Source organism: Sciurus carolinensis, chromosome 14 (genome assembly GCF_902686445.1).
Source record: "Sciurus carolinensis chromosome 14, mSciCar1.2, whole genome shotgun sequence".
Lineage (NCBI taxonomy): Eukaryota > Metazoa > Chordata > Mammalia > Rodentia > Sciuridae > Sciurus > Sciurus carolinensis.
Genome location: NC_062226.1, coordinates 6,460,542 through 6,472,701, shown reverse-complemented (window position 1 = coordinate 6,472,701; position 12,160 = coordinate 6,460,542). Strand labels below are relative to the sequence as shown.

Here is a 12,160-nt window from a genome sequence, read left to right as displayed (position 1 = left end):
CCCCCCCAACAACACCATTCCTCTCCCCCTTCCCGCTCCCACCCCCAGCCCTGCGGATGTGGGCAGATCCCGCCCGCCCAGGCCCTGGAGAGCTGGGGTTTGCATGTGTGTGTGTGTGTGTGTGTGTGTGTGTGTTTCCCACCTCCCTCTATCCTCCCCTCAGACCCCAGGCCCATCCGAAAACAAGACACCACCATACTCTACAGTCGACTTTTTATTAAGATTATAAATTTAAACAAATAATCTGAACAGTTTTATCCGGTGATATACAATTCAGTATGCACAAAAATACAGGAGGACCAGGGAGAAGGACCGAGAAAGGAAGGGTTGGCGACTTGTTTTGGAGTCCGCACGATGCTGATGGCAGAGAACCAGAGGGGCTGCAGAAGAACCCCACCTTTTTACAACAAAAGGATTTTAAATTAAACAAAATCTATCGAGCTGAAGACACAAGACAGGGTGCTCACAGGCTCGAACAATGCTGGTTTCATGAAATGCAACCGAAGACTGAACCAGGACAGTGCAACTTAGAAGCACACACACAAACACCACAGCTGACCAGGAACTTAGTGAAAAGTCTCCAACGCAGTCGGCGGTCCCGGCCCCTCCCTCCCCTGGGGCCGCCCGGGATCCAGGTGAAGAAATCGACTTCCTTTTTTGTTTAGTGAAGACCGCAATGCTGGGCATGATGGGAAATGTAGTCCGCCGTGCTCGCCCCCCACCCCTTCCCCAAACAGTGTCCAAGAGTGTTGGGGTGTCCGGCGCCACCCCCGAGTCCAGGAGACGGGTGGAGGAGGGGAGGAGAACAGAGCCAGAGGGGCGGGGAGAGGAGGGGCTCAAGACACCCGCCCCGAAGAAAAGAAAAAAAAAAAAGTTGAAGTGTTTTCATTTCTGCCTTCTCATTTTGAGAACTTTGGAGGCCGCCCCCAGAGAGGAAATGTGACCCAAACGTCCCTTTTGGAGATAGAGTTTGGCTTTGTTTTTTGCTCAGGATTTCACAAGACCCATTCCTCACGCCACAGAGGGACTCAGGAGAGCGGAACGTCGGGCTTCCCGGGTCTGACAACTGATTGGAATCGGCGTCCCGGGCTCCGCACCTTCCTGCGCTGCGCCCCCGGCGCGCCCCTGCCGCCCGGGCGCCCTGCCTCGCCCCCGGCTGCCCGGCACCTCCTCCGGGCAGCAGCCCTCCCTCACGTGGCAGGCTCCTCGCTAAACACCACTGCAATCACTACAATAAAAAGAAGGGGGAAAAAGAGTAGGAGAAACACAAAGCATACTTAAATAGGCGCTTTTCTCTCTGCAAAAATAAAGTCCAAGAATTTAGATTTCTTTTTTTTTTATTTTACAATTTATAAAACATCAGCTGCCTCCCCTTGGCTGCCCCCAGCTCGGCCCCGAGTGGCTAGGCGCCCGCTCGCTCCCTCCTCTCGCCCCTTGGCCGAGTCTTTGTCTGGCCCCAGCCCCGCGGGGCCCCCGGGGCCCCGTGCCCTCGGGGGTCCCTAGAAGGCGACAATGGCTCGAGTCCAGGCGCCGAGACTGGCGAGCGCCTGCTTGGCGCACAGCTGCCCGTTGAGCGGCGGCGGCTGCTCCGAGGAGTCCGGCTGTCGGCTCACCAGCCCCGAGAAGCCCGAGCCAAAGATGGAGATCAAGTTTGAGATGTTGGACGCGTCCGGGGACGAGTCCGGACAGAAGTCCTCGAAGCGGGCGCGCTTGCAGGGGGCGAACGCAGCGCCCCCGGGGGGCTCGGCCCCCAGGTCGCCCGCGTCCTCGTCGTCGTCGTCCTCTTCCTCCTGGCCAGGGTAATACTTGCGCTTGCAGCCGGCGGCGGACGCCAGGCCGGGTCCCGGAGCACCCTGGCCACAGCAGGGGCAGTGGGCGGAGGCGCAGCAGTCCTGGTGCAAGTAGCCGTTTTCCACCGTGGTCACCACGTGAGTGTCCAGGTCCAGCACGGTGGTCTGGCTGCTGCAGTGCACGCCGAAGTCCGAGGGGGCCGGGTACGCGCCCCGGTAGAAGCCAGGGGAGGAGGCGGGGGCCGGGGAGGCTGGCGGGGAGGCGGCGGCGGCGGCCGGAGGGGCCGCCCCCGGGGGCGCGGAGGGCGCAGAGCAGGCGGCTGAGGCGCGAGGGTCCCGCGGGCAGAGCGCGGTGGGCGCGGGCGGCGGCAGCGGCAGCGGCGCAGGACCCGGCTGCAGCGGCTCCAAGGGCTGCCCGCGGTGGGGCGCGCCGTGCGGCGGCTGGAGCGCGGCGCACCCGGGCAGCTCCGAGAGCGCCCCCGCGCCGCCCGCGGGCGCCCCGGCCGCCGCCGCCGCACAGCCCCTGGGCGCTGGGTGCTGGTGCTGGTGCAGCTGCTGCTGGAGGTGCAGCTGGTGGAGCTGGTGGAGCTGGTGCAGCTGGTGCCGGGCGACCGGCTCACGCGCCTCCGCGTCCCCGCCGCCGCCAAGTTGGAGCGAGCCGAAGTCGGCCGCGCTGGCCGGCATGCCGGGCGCTGCGTACGCGAGGTGCTGGTGCTGGTGGTGGGGCGGCTGCTGCTGTTGCTGCTGCTGCTGCTGCTGCTGGCGCCGGTAGAGCTCGGCGTAGCGCTCGCTCAGGTAGAGCTGGCGCGCGTTGCGGAGCACGTAGGACACCAGGAGGTTCTTGTGCAGCTTGATGCCGCCGCGCTGGGTCCGGGAGCTGTGGATCTTGCGCAGGGAGATGCTGATCAGGCTCTGGGCGTCCAGGGCGCACTCCATGCTCCCGCGGAGACGGCGGCGGCAAAGCAGCCGCCGCCGCTGCTGCTAAAGCTGCTGCTGTTTCTGTCTCAAGAAGGTCGCCTGGGCGCGCCAGGCAGGGGAACGGAGCCCAGGTCAGCGGGTCGGCTGCGCTCCGAAAGGAGCCACCACCATGCGCTGCGCGCCACCCGCAGGCTCGCGCTCCCCAGACGGCGCCAAAGCAATGAGCCTCTGCCGGCCCCGGCCCCAGCTATTTAGCTGAGCACCCGAGCCCCGCCCCACACCTGACGATCCAATAGCAGTACTCAGAGCCTCCCGAGTGACAGACGCTGCCCGCCCCCAGGCCACTAGGCTGGCCAATCAGACCAAGGCGGTTCCTTTGTGCTATTCAAATACCGAACGGACCCCGGGCCTCCAACGCCGCTGCTGCCTCGAATGTTCTCCTGGGGCCGCCGCACAGCGCGGGACTCGGAGCCGCCGGGGTTGCGGTCTGCAACATGGGTTGCTTCGCAGCGGCCACGCAGGAGCCCGCAGCTTCCTTCAGCCTAGCTTTCTGATGCTGGGGGTCGTTCATCTGAGTGCCGCGACGATGGCTCCTCCTCCTTCCGCACGGTTGGGCCTCACCTGCGGCAGGTGCGCGCGGCTCCCCATTGACGGCCACAGGGCACCTCCTCCCTTTCACCTGCCGCCCCCAAGTGACTCGTGGGAGCCAAGGTCTCTGCAAGAGGCTAGTGGGGCCGCTGCTTGACACTGGGGGCCCTTCAAGGGAGAGAGGTTTGGGGGTATCTTTCACCGCACAGAATGACTTGCTGACTCTTTGGACCAGGAGCCTTTGGGAATGCTCGCGTGCAATGGCTAGCCACCCCTCCCCATTCGTCTGATGGGGAAAAACCTAAGGATGGTGAATTTTGATCTCTGATAGAGAAGCACCCAGGCCCGCCCCAGGGAGCTAAGGACCCTCCTGCGGCTCAGACTCCACGTTTCTGAGAGGACCCTGAGCTTCCTAACCATCAGTTCTAAAACCGATTCCCTTCCTAACTACTAATAATGACAACAGGGACAGTTATTATGTGCCTCGTATGGAGCAGGCCACTGTCAGAAAGGCCTTTACTGCTGAGTAGGGACCTGAGGCTGGAGGAGTGAAATGACTTGGGAGTCACACAGCTCCAGGGGGCAGAGCTAAGACAGGGACCAGGACCCTGAGCTCCAGACCCTCGTGTGTCCCCAAGACGCTGAGGAACTTGCTGACAACTTTTGTGAACTGTTTTCCTTCTTATCCTGAGCTATCCATGGCCCACCATCTCCCAGCTGGGAACAGAGACAGAGAAGAGAGGGACAGGGCAGCGGGTTCTGGAGGCTCTTAAGACTGAGAGACTTGAGGGGAAGAGGGATGCCTGGTGTTCTGAGGAGGGCTCCAAGGTGCCAGGGTGCGGCTGCCTGAGAGGGGGTTCAGAAGTGGGTGCACATGGTCCACAGAGTCCAGGAGGGATAGGGAGTCCACAGAGAGAGGTTGGGGCTGGGGTAGGGGAGGCTACTTCCTGTTGTTTCACATTCCTCCTTGGGGTTCTCCTTAATCTCCTTGTTCCTTGGTCTGTGCTCAGTACCTCCTTTGTCCTTAGGTGAATGTCAGGAGACCCAGCCAGCCCATCCTGCAGTCTCAGGGTCTCCTTTTAACCCTAAGAATTCTCACAACTTTCTTCCTTTTTTTTTTTAGTTGTCAATGGATCTTTTATTTTATTTATTCATTTATTTTTATGTAGTGCTGAGGATCAAACCCAGTGCCTCACACATGCCAGGCAAGTGCTCCACCACTGAGCCACATCTCCAGCCCATGACTTGATTCTTCAAACACATTGTTAATGCCTGGTGTCAAGAGTGAAGACAAAGTCAGGGTGTTTGCCCCATTTTTCTGATGAGGAAATTTGGACACTGGAATTTGCCTATGACTGCAGGTCTCTAGGTGCAGTGCCCTGTCCTTCCCATGCCTTCTGAGAGCCTTCTCAAACTGGTCCAAGACCCCAGGGGCCAGTAGCACCTCTCTCTGCCAGTCCCAGAGAAGCCGGGATTAATGTGTAGGGAACTTCAGAGCAAGCACATTTTATTTACTTCTGACTGGTGATCTGGTGGTAGACACACCCAGGGCCGGGGAACCTGCTCGTGAGGTGATACCTGTAGGAATAAAACCACACTGCCCTGTATTTCTTTAAATCTTGTTTCAAAGGCACACAGAGGCTTTATTAATTTAAGTTCAACTTTGAGATGTCACCAGCATGTGGAGAGAATCTGTAACTCTTGTCCGACTTGTAGCCAGATGACTCGGCCTACAACAGATGAGTCTGGCACCCCTGATGTAGTGTGGCCTTCAGTCTGTTCTTGCCCAGTTTACTGGGAAAAGTAAGACGGTTTTAGTTGGAGTTAGGATTTGAACCCAGGTCAGCAGTTTGCTGAAAATCAGTTTCTGCCATGAGTGGAGCTGAGCCCGGTTGTCCTGGTGCACCTTTTGGTGAATGTGACCTTGATTGATGGACCCCAAGCACTTTTTGCCAACTGTGAGGCCAGGGCCTGCAGGAGCCCCTACAGAAGCAAGAGTCAGTCTGAGCTCGGTTCCTCACTCCTCCTCATTCTTGGAGCTATGCCCCACAACCTGACTCTGGCTCCTCGCTTGGGCATCTCATCTTGATACTTCCTAGTCCTGTCTCCATCCACTGCCGCAAGGCCCATTTTGAGCTCTCTTAGGGCCTGTGACACCCTGGGGCCAGCTGAGACGTGGTCAGTCCCCGCCTTCTTGGGTCCACACTTACTTGGTCTCTCCATGGGAGTCGAGAGGTGGGCTATTAAGGAGGGCTGAGCAGTTGTCTAGCTTGATAAAGTCCCTTGATCTTTTTTGGGGTGGCCTGGGCAGGGGAACTCTCGCAGCTGTTGTAAGAAAACACTCGCCGGAGGAGCCAATGGAACAGCTGGGCTGTGTGGGGGCCCTGGGAGCAGTGGGCTGGGGCTCGGGCAGGAATTCACAGGTGCTCATTGGCTGTGCGAGTCTCTCCTCTTTGGGCGCACAGTGGTTCAGGCAGGATGCCACATGGGGGTTCCGTGTGCTCATGTGGGGGTGCAGCCCTCCATCTGTACCCTGTGAAGTGGGTGATGAGGCTTTTGGGGAGAACGGGCTGGCCTTTTTGTCTGGGCACCTGCATGAGGCTGGGGTCACCTTTTCCCCTGAAGCTGGGGAGATCATGTCTGGCCTGAGTCACCGCTCCTGGAGGAAGTTAATTAATGGCTCAGTATTTACCGAGTGTCTGCTGGGACAGCATGGAGCAGGGCGCGGGGACCGCTGGGGACCTGGGCTCCTGTCAAGCCCCAGGGGGTGTCGGCCCCACCTCAGAGCACAGACATCTTTCAAGTGCATAGATGCCTGTGGCCACTTTCTGGTCACCCAGGCTTGTGGCTATGGTGTGGCTAGGAAGGTCAGCAGCAGGTTTTGCCCAGTGGCTCTCAGGGACTGGGTTTGGGAGAGGGGCAGCAGCAAAGTGCTTAATTGGGGGCATCGTGTTGGGAGGAAGGGAGAAAGATTTGGACTTCATGAATTCATTCATGTGTTTGTTCACCAGGGAAATGTTCCCAGAACCCTCCTCTGGCGTCCCTGGAAATGGGTGAGGGAACAAGATGTGATTCTGTCCTTGGGAAGTCACACTTCACAGGGAAACAGACAGGATGGGACAATGCAGAGTGATAAGCCTGATTAGAAGCACACACCTGCCCGGAGAGACCCAGGAGAGGGGCCCCAGAGCTAGTCCAGGAAGCTTCCTGGGGAGCGAAGACCAGAGACCAAGGAGGAGGGAGGGCGTTCTGGATCAGCAAGGGGTTCAGCAAAGGGCCTGGTACACAGTAGGTATGCAATAAATGCTTATGTGAATCAATGAACACAACTGTGCAGAAGGCATTGTTAGTGGTAGAGGGCCCTAGAGACCAGACTTCCCTCTCCCCAGTTTCCAGATGGATAAACCGAGGTCCAGAGACCTGAGAGCACTGGCCAGGAGCTGGAGCTAGAACCCAGATGTCCTGCTTCCCAGTTCAGGACTTCCCCAAAGTCCTGTCTCTTTGGTCCAGTGTGCATTTCTGTGGCAGGACTGACACCATGGGCCAGTGCAGGGTCACTGTTGAGTCCCCTCTGAGGCAGGGAGACCAGTGGGGCTTGGATGGGGAGCTCTGAGCTGCATCTCAGGAAGGCCTATGGCCAGTGGGCACTGGGGAGCAAGGCTGGGTTCCGGAGCCAGGGTAGCCCTCACTTCCAGCCCTGTAGGACCACATCCGGACACTGGCCCAGGTGGAGGTTACCGTGTGATTCTGAACTTGTACATGAACTTGTAGATGGAATTGTATAGACTGCAAATACCTCTTAGGTCTTGGGTCTCTAGGCATGGTTGGGTGTGCATTTGCTCATTCATTCACTTACTTAACCTGGGCTGAGTGCTGGTCAAGGTGTAGGCGCTGTGCCAAGCTACAGGGAGACGCCACACATGTCTCACTGCTCAGAGTTGGGCTGGGGAGCCTTTTTATCTTCTGGACCTGGCCTGATCAACTGGTAGTGTCTGCCTGGAGCTCTGGGATCTAACATGTGCCCAATTGATTAGCAATGTGAAAAGGCTCAGCAGAGTCTTTATGGCAAGGTTGCTGGACTAGAGGATGGAGGATCTGTTCAGTGCTTTGGACATGTGGGTGGTCTCACAGAGTGGGGCCAGAGACCAGGAAAATGGGTATCAGTCCCTCATAGGCCGTCATTCCTAGGCACGTGCATGGCCTCTCTTGGGCCTTGGTTTCCTCACTTTTCACCTTCTTCCAGGAGATGCACTGAGTGTCGGATGGCTGGAAGGAACACTGGACTAGACTTCCCCTCCCTCTTTTCTTCTTTTTCCAAATCCTGCAGGAAGCTTCACACGCTGGGCAGGCTGCTGGGCAGGTCGGGGTTAACCCTGGGCAGCCTGGGCGGGTGTGTTGGGGCGTAGGTGGGTGGGGGGCAGTTCAGCAGCCCCTGGCTTGGAGTTGTTTTTATAACTCACTTAGTACAGACCTTTGTCCCCTCGTGGGCTCCGCTGGGAGTTTCTAAGGAGTGAGAAGCTCTTTGGATCTTAGGAACTGAATCTTAGAATCTTATTTTTCATTTGCACGGTGGGGGCGGGTGGATGCACTGCCTGCCCCCCAACACCTTACTCAGTGAATAATAACTGTAGACACCACTGTACCAGGACAGGGTTGAGCACAAATTACTCTTCATTAATTTTCAAAACGATCTAGCCAGGTGGGTAGTTCTATAACCCCCTTTTGAGTAAAGTGAGACCCACAGAAGTGAAGCTCTGTATCCAGGAACACACATGCCTTGGTCACTGCACGGGTACGAGCCTCTGGTCCCAGCTGGGGAAAGATGTCTTTATTTATTTATTTGCTTATTGGTTTTGCAGTGCTGGGGAACCCAGACCCATGGCGGTCCCTGCCTCTTAGACCTTTCCTGCATTCCAGATGGGAAAAAGTAAGTAAGCAGAAAAATAAACAAGTCTGCCACGAGGGTGATAAAGAAAACAGACTGGCTGGAGGGAGGGCAGTGGGCAGAGGGTCCCCACTCCTCCCAGGGCAGGTCCCCCCAGGCCTCCCCGGCTGCTCACCTCTTCACCCTCCAGCAGTCTGCAGGAGCTGGGGCTGCTGCTCCCTGTCCCTCCCGCTTCCCACAACTGGTGAATTTTTAATGTTGGTTCCGCGGAACAAAGCAGAGTTTTTGTTTTTGTTTCGAGAGCATTGCTCAAAAACTCATTTCTCAAGCATGCGCGTGCGCGTGCGCGCAGAGGCCAGAGCGCGGCCCGGGCTGCGCAGGGGTCTCCAGAGCTCCTTTCCGTTCTTGCTGAATTAAAAAACGAAACCCCAAACAGGGCCAAATAGAATTTCAGTTCTGGACCTGGTGATGGTGCAGGGGCAGCAGGCAGGGACCCCACCCGGCCCCTCAGGGCTCAGGCGCCGTGCTCGCCTTTCCTGGACCAATGAGGAAACTGAGGCTGAGGCAGGAGCGCGTTGCGGAGGACTGACCCATCCACAGGGGAGCGAGGCAGCCCCTGAGGCTCGGAGCCGGGATCCTCCCACGCCCCCCAGCTCCACGGGTCCCCAAAGTCGCAGTGCTGGCCTCAGGAGGGGTGGGAGAGAGTGGGGAGAGACCTGCAGAGCCGCTCCTAGTGGTCTGTTCAGGGCGGGAGCACTCCCTCTCCCCAGAACTGACCCCAGGATGTGGCAAAGTGAGTAGCTCCAGAGCCCTCTCAGTGTCAGGTCGAAGGTAGCCCCTGGGACTCGGAGCCGAGGTGCATGGATGTGCGTGGGAACCAGCGGACCTCCCTGCTGCTGGCTCTTCTCTGCAGCGTGACTTCACCGTGCAGTGCTCTGCCTCATGCTCCTACAGGGACACCTGGCCCATCCTGGAGCCTCATCTTCCCTCGTGCTTCCCTGTGGCAGGATCTTTCCTCAGTTCCTGGCTTTCCTGCAGTTCCAAGAACATCTTTAGACCCACCGCTTCCTTCATAAGAAAATGGCAGTGAACTGTGTGCAATGACACCCACCTCTAATCCCAGTCACTTGGGAGGCTGAGGCCAGCCTCAGCAACTTAGGGAGGCCCTAAGTAACTTACTGAGACCCTGTCTCAAACAAACAAACAAATGAATAACTGCAGGCAGGCTAGGGATGTGGCTCTGTGGTTAAGTGTCTCTGGGTTCAATCCCTGGTGCAAAAACAAAAAACAAAAAAACAAAAAAAACTAGTGATTTTTATAAAAAAGTCTGGAGAGTTAACTATGTTTTGCTGCTGTAACAAATAATGCCCCAAGTCTTAGAGGTTTGACTAAAACAAGTGTATTTCCTTTGAAAGCTGTAATTCAATGTAGGTCAGACCCCTGTCCTCCAGCTCCAGACTCCTCTCATTCTGTGGTTTTACCAACCCAGAAGGCAGAAGGGGAAGGCAGGAAAGTACATTGATAGAAGCAAGATGTGTTAGTGTGAAGCCCTCATTAGCATTCTTCCTTTTCATTGGTCAGAGGTGAGTCACATGATTCTACATAGGTGCAAGGAAGGCTGGGAAATGTAGTCCTCAGACATGCTCAGGCAGCCTATGACCCACTTCAGTGAATATACAGCTTTGTCATGGGCACAAAGGCCTTTAAGAAAGCAAAAAAAGGAGGTTCAACTGCTTTTTAGAGACAAAAATAAACTAAAATGTTCTTAGCTGGGCTAGCACTCAACCACCATAGTGTGATTTCTCATCCATAGTATCATATGCTGAATTTAATCTATTCTGAAGCACCCTCATTCCCATATCTGACATCTCTGAAATCAGAAAGTGTCTTACTGTTGGTGGCCTCTTACATTTGACAAGGGTTAGGTGTTTTGCTCATTGGAATAGTGAGCATTTATAAGGCAGGCATGTTACACCACGTATCTCCTATTCCACATTTAGGACACTTAGATTGGTTAAGGTGGCCTATGTGGTATTTTAGGGATGGGAAAGGGGACCTTTTTTATTGAGAACTGAGCACATACTGGGCTGTGTGCTCATGCTTCATGGCTTGGGGCTTTTCAAACACCCCATCGAGGGTTTGCATTGTACCCACTCTGCAGATTCAGAGCCCAAAGCTTTTCTAGAATCCCTCATTGAGAGAGCTTGAGTCGAGTTCAACACTACCTCACTCAGAGCCCATGTCTGCATGCATCCCTGCACCACACCATGCCATCACCCACCTCAGGATGCAGTCATCGTCCCATTTGCCAGGTGAGGGAACTGAGGTGCATGGAGCTTCCCTGTTTTGCTTAGATTTACACGTCAGAAAGTGGCAGGACTGGAGTTGGAACCCATGTCTTTTCTTGCTTAGAAGCCAAATGCTAACAGCTCTGCTCTCCTGTGTCTGAGTGTCTCACCAATGGGCCGATGGGGAATGGTCCTGAGACCCTACCTGGAGGACAAGTCTGTGAGGCCCTCCTTGTCTGGGGTTCTGGATGAGCACATGAACCAGCTGGCTTCGGGCCAGAGCAAATCAGCCCAATAGGGCTGACAAGGCAGCTGATAAAAGGCACAATGCCAGTCTTGCTTGTGGCACAGGAGGGCTCCAGGTGATCCTTGTCATGGACATGTTAGTGGGGCTTAAGCAATTCTGGAAAGTCAGCAGCTACATTTGGTGTGCGTCGACAGGGATGTGTACCACCGAAGGTGGGCTTTGTGGTGAACTTCCTGACTCAGGTTCCAGCTCTTCTCAGCTAAGGAACAGTCCTGTGGGTTGGGTGGCATTGGCTCTGCCTCCAGCTCCAGGCTCAGCAAGTTTTCGCTCCCACCGAGAGCTCTTTAATGAGAAAGTCAACTTCCTGTTAAAAGAATATATTTCTTTCATAGGCATTTAAAACCTTTCAAGTGTATTTGTGGATATGAATTTGCCTTGGAGCGTTGCTTTGGCTGTGCAGTGGATGTAACCCATGCCGAAAGTCAACCAGCACAGGGTTCCTCTGAGGTAGGAACTTTCATCAATTCCATTTTTTCACACAAGAAAACTGAGGCTCAGAAAATGGGGTAGATGGGATTATTGTTTAATAACTTTTTATTTTTCTGGGGCAGAAGAAATTTCTCTGCCCTACTGACTTTGGCCTTGGCCACATGAATTGCTTTGATCAATGGAATGTGGGTGGAAGGGCGAACATACCTATTAGGAGGATCCTAGGAGATTATTGTTTCTGTTTGACCTCTGCCACATTTGTGATCTGTCATGGCAAAACATATCCTCCTTATCTTCTAGTCCAAAAGGGAAGTGGAGACATTGTGCAGACTTAAGCTCAACCCACAGCTAGACCCACAACCTGAAGCCAGATGACTGGGGTGAGCACAGCCCAACCCAGCTGAATCACAGTCCAACTGAGGACCAGTGAGCATGAGAAGAAATGCCTTTGTGGGAAGCTCTGAGGGTCCAGGGTGGTTTGTAAGATAGCACAGTTAGGGTTAGTGATGCTCCATTAGTGTTAAGTGACTTAAGGCCACATATCTAGAAGCAGAAGAACTGGCGTCTAGAATTTTGGCCTCCTTAGATCTCCCATCCATACACATGTGGAGACTTCAGGGAATGAGAACAGAATCAGGAGGGAGGGTTCCCCATGGGCCCCAGGGACTTTTTTTTTATCTCGCCTTCTGTATCTAAGGGAGACAGTGAACCAATGTACTTCTTGACTAAAGGTGCAGGTATGTTCTGATAAACCCATTGTAAGTTGAAAATATCACTAAGTAAAAAATGCACTTAATACTCTAACCTACCAAGTGTCACATTGCAGCACACAGTCCACTGTAGAGCGCTGACTTGGTTTTTTTCTCCTTGTGAGCTTGTGACTGACAGGGAGCTGCAGCTCTTGGTGGGTGCCCAGCATCATGAGACAGTATCATATTGGCTTGTCACTAGTCCA

At 55.2% G+C, this 12,160-nt stretch overlaps 1 protein-coding gene across 1 annotated transcript; it reads right to left on the bottom strand.

Moving 5' to 3' along the window:
* Window positions 1–207: 207 nt before the first annotated feature.
* Ier5l (immediate early response 5 like) lies at window positions 208–2,914 on the bottom strand. The gene has a single exon (XM_047524948.1). The coding sequence runs from the start codon at window positions 2,724–2,726 to the stop codon at window positions 1,500–1,502; it is 1,227 nt and encodes a 408-aa protein (XP_047380904.1). The 5' UTR covers window positions 2,727–2,914; the 3' UTR covers window positions 208–1,499.
* Between the last annotated feature and the right edge of the window lie 9,246 nt (window positions 2,915–12,160).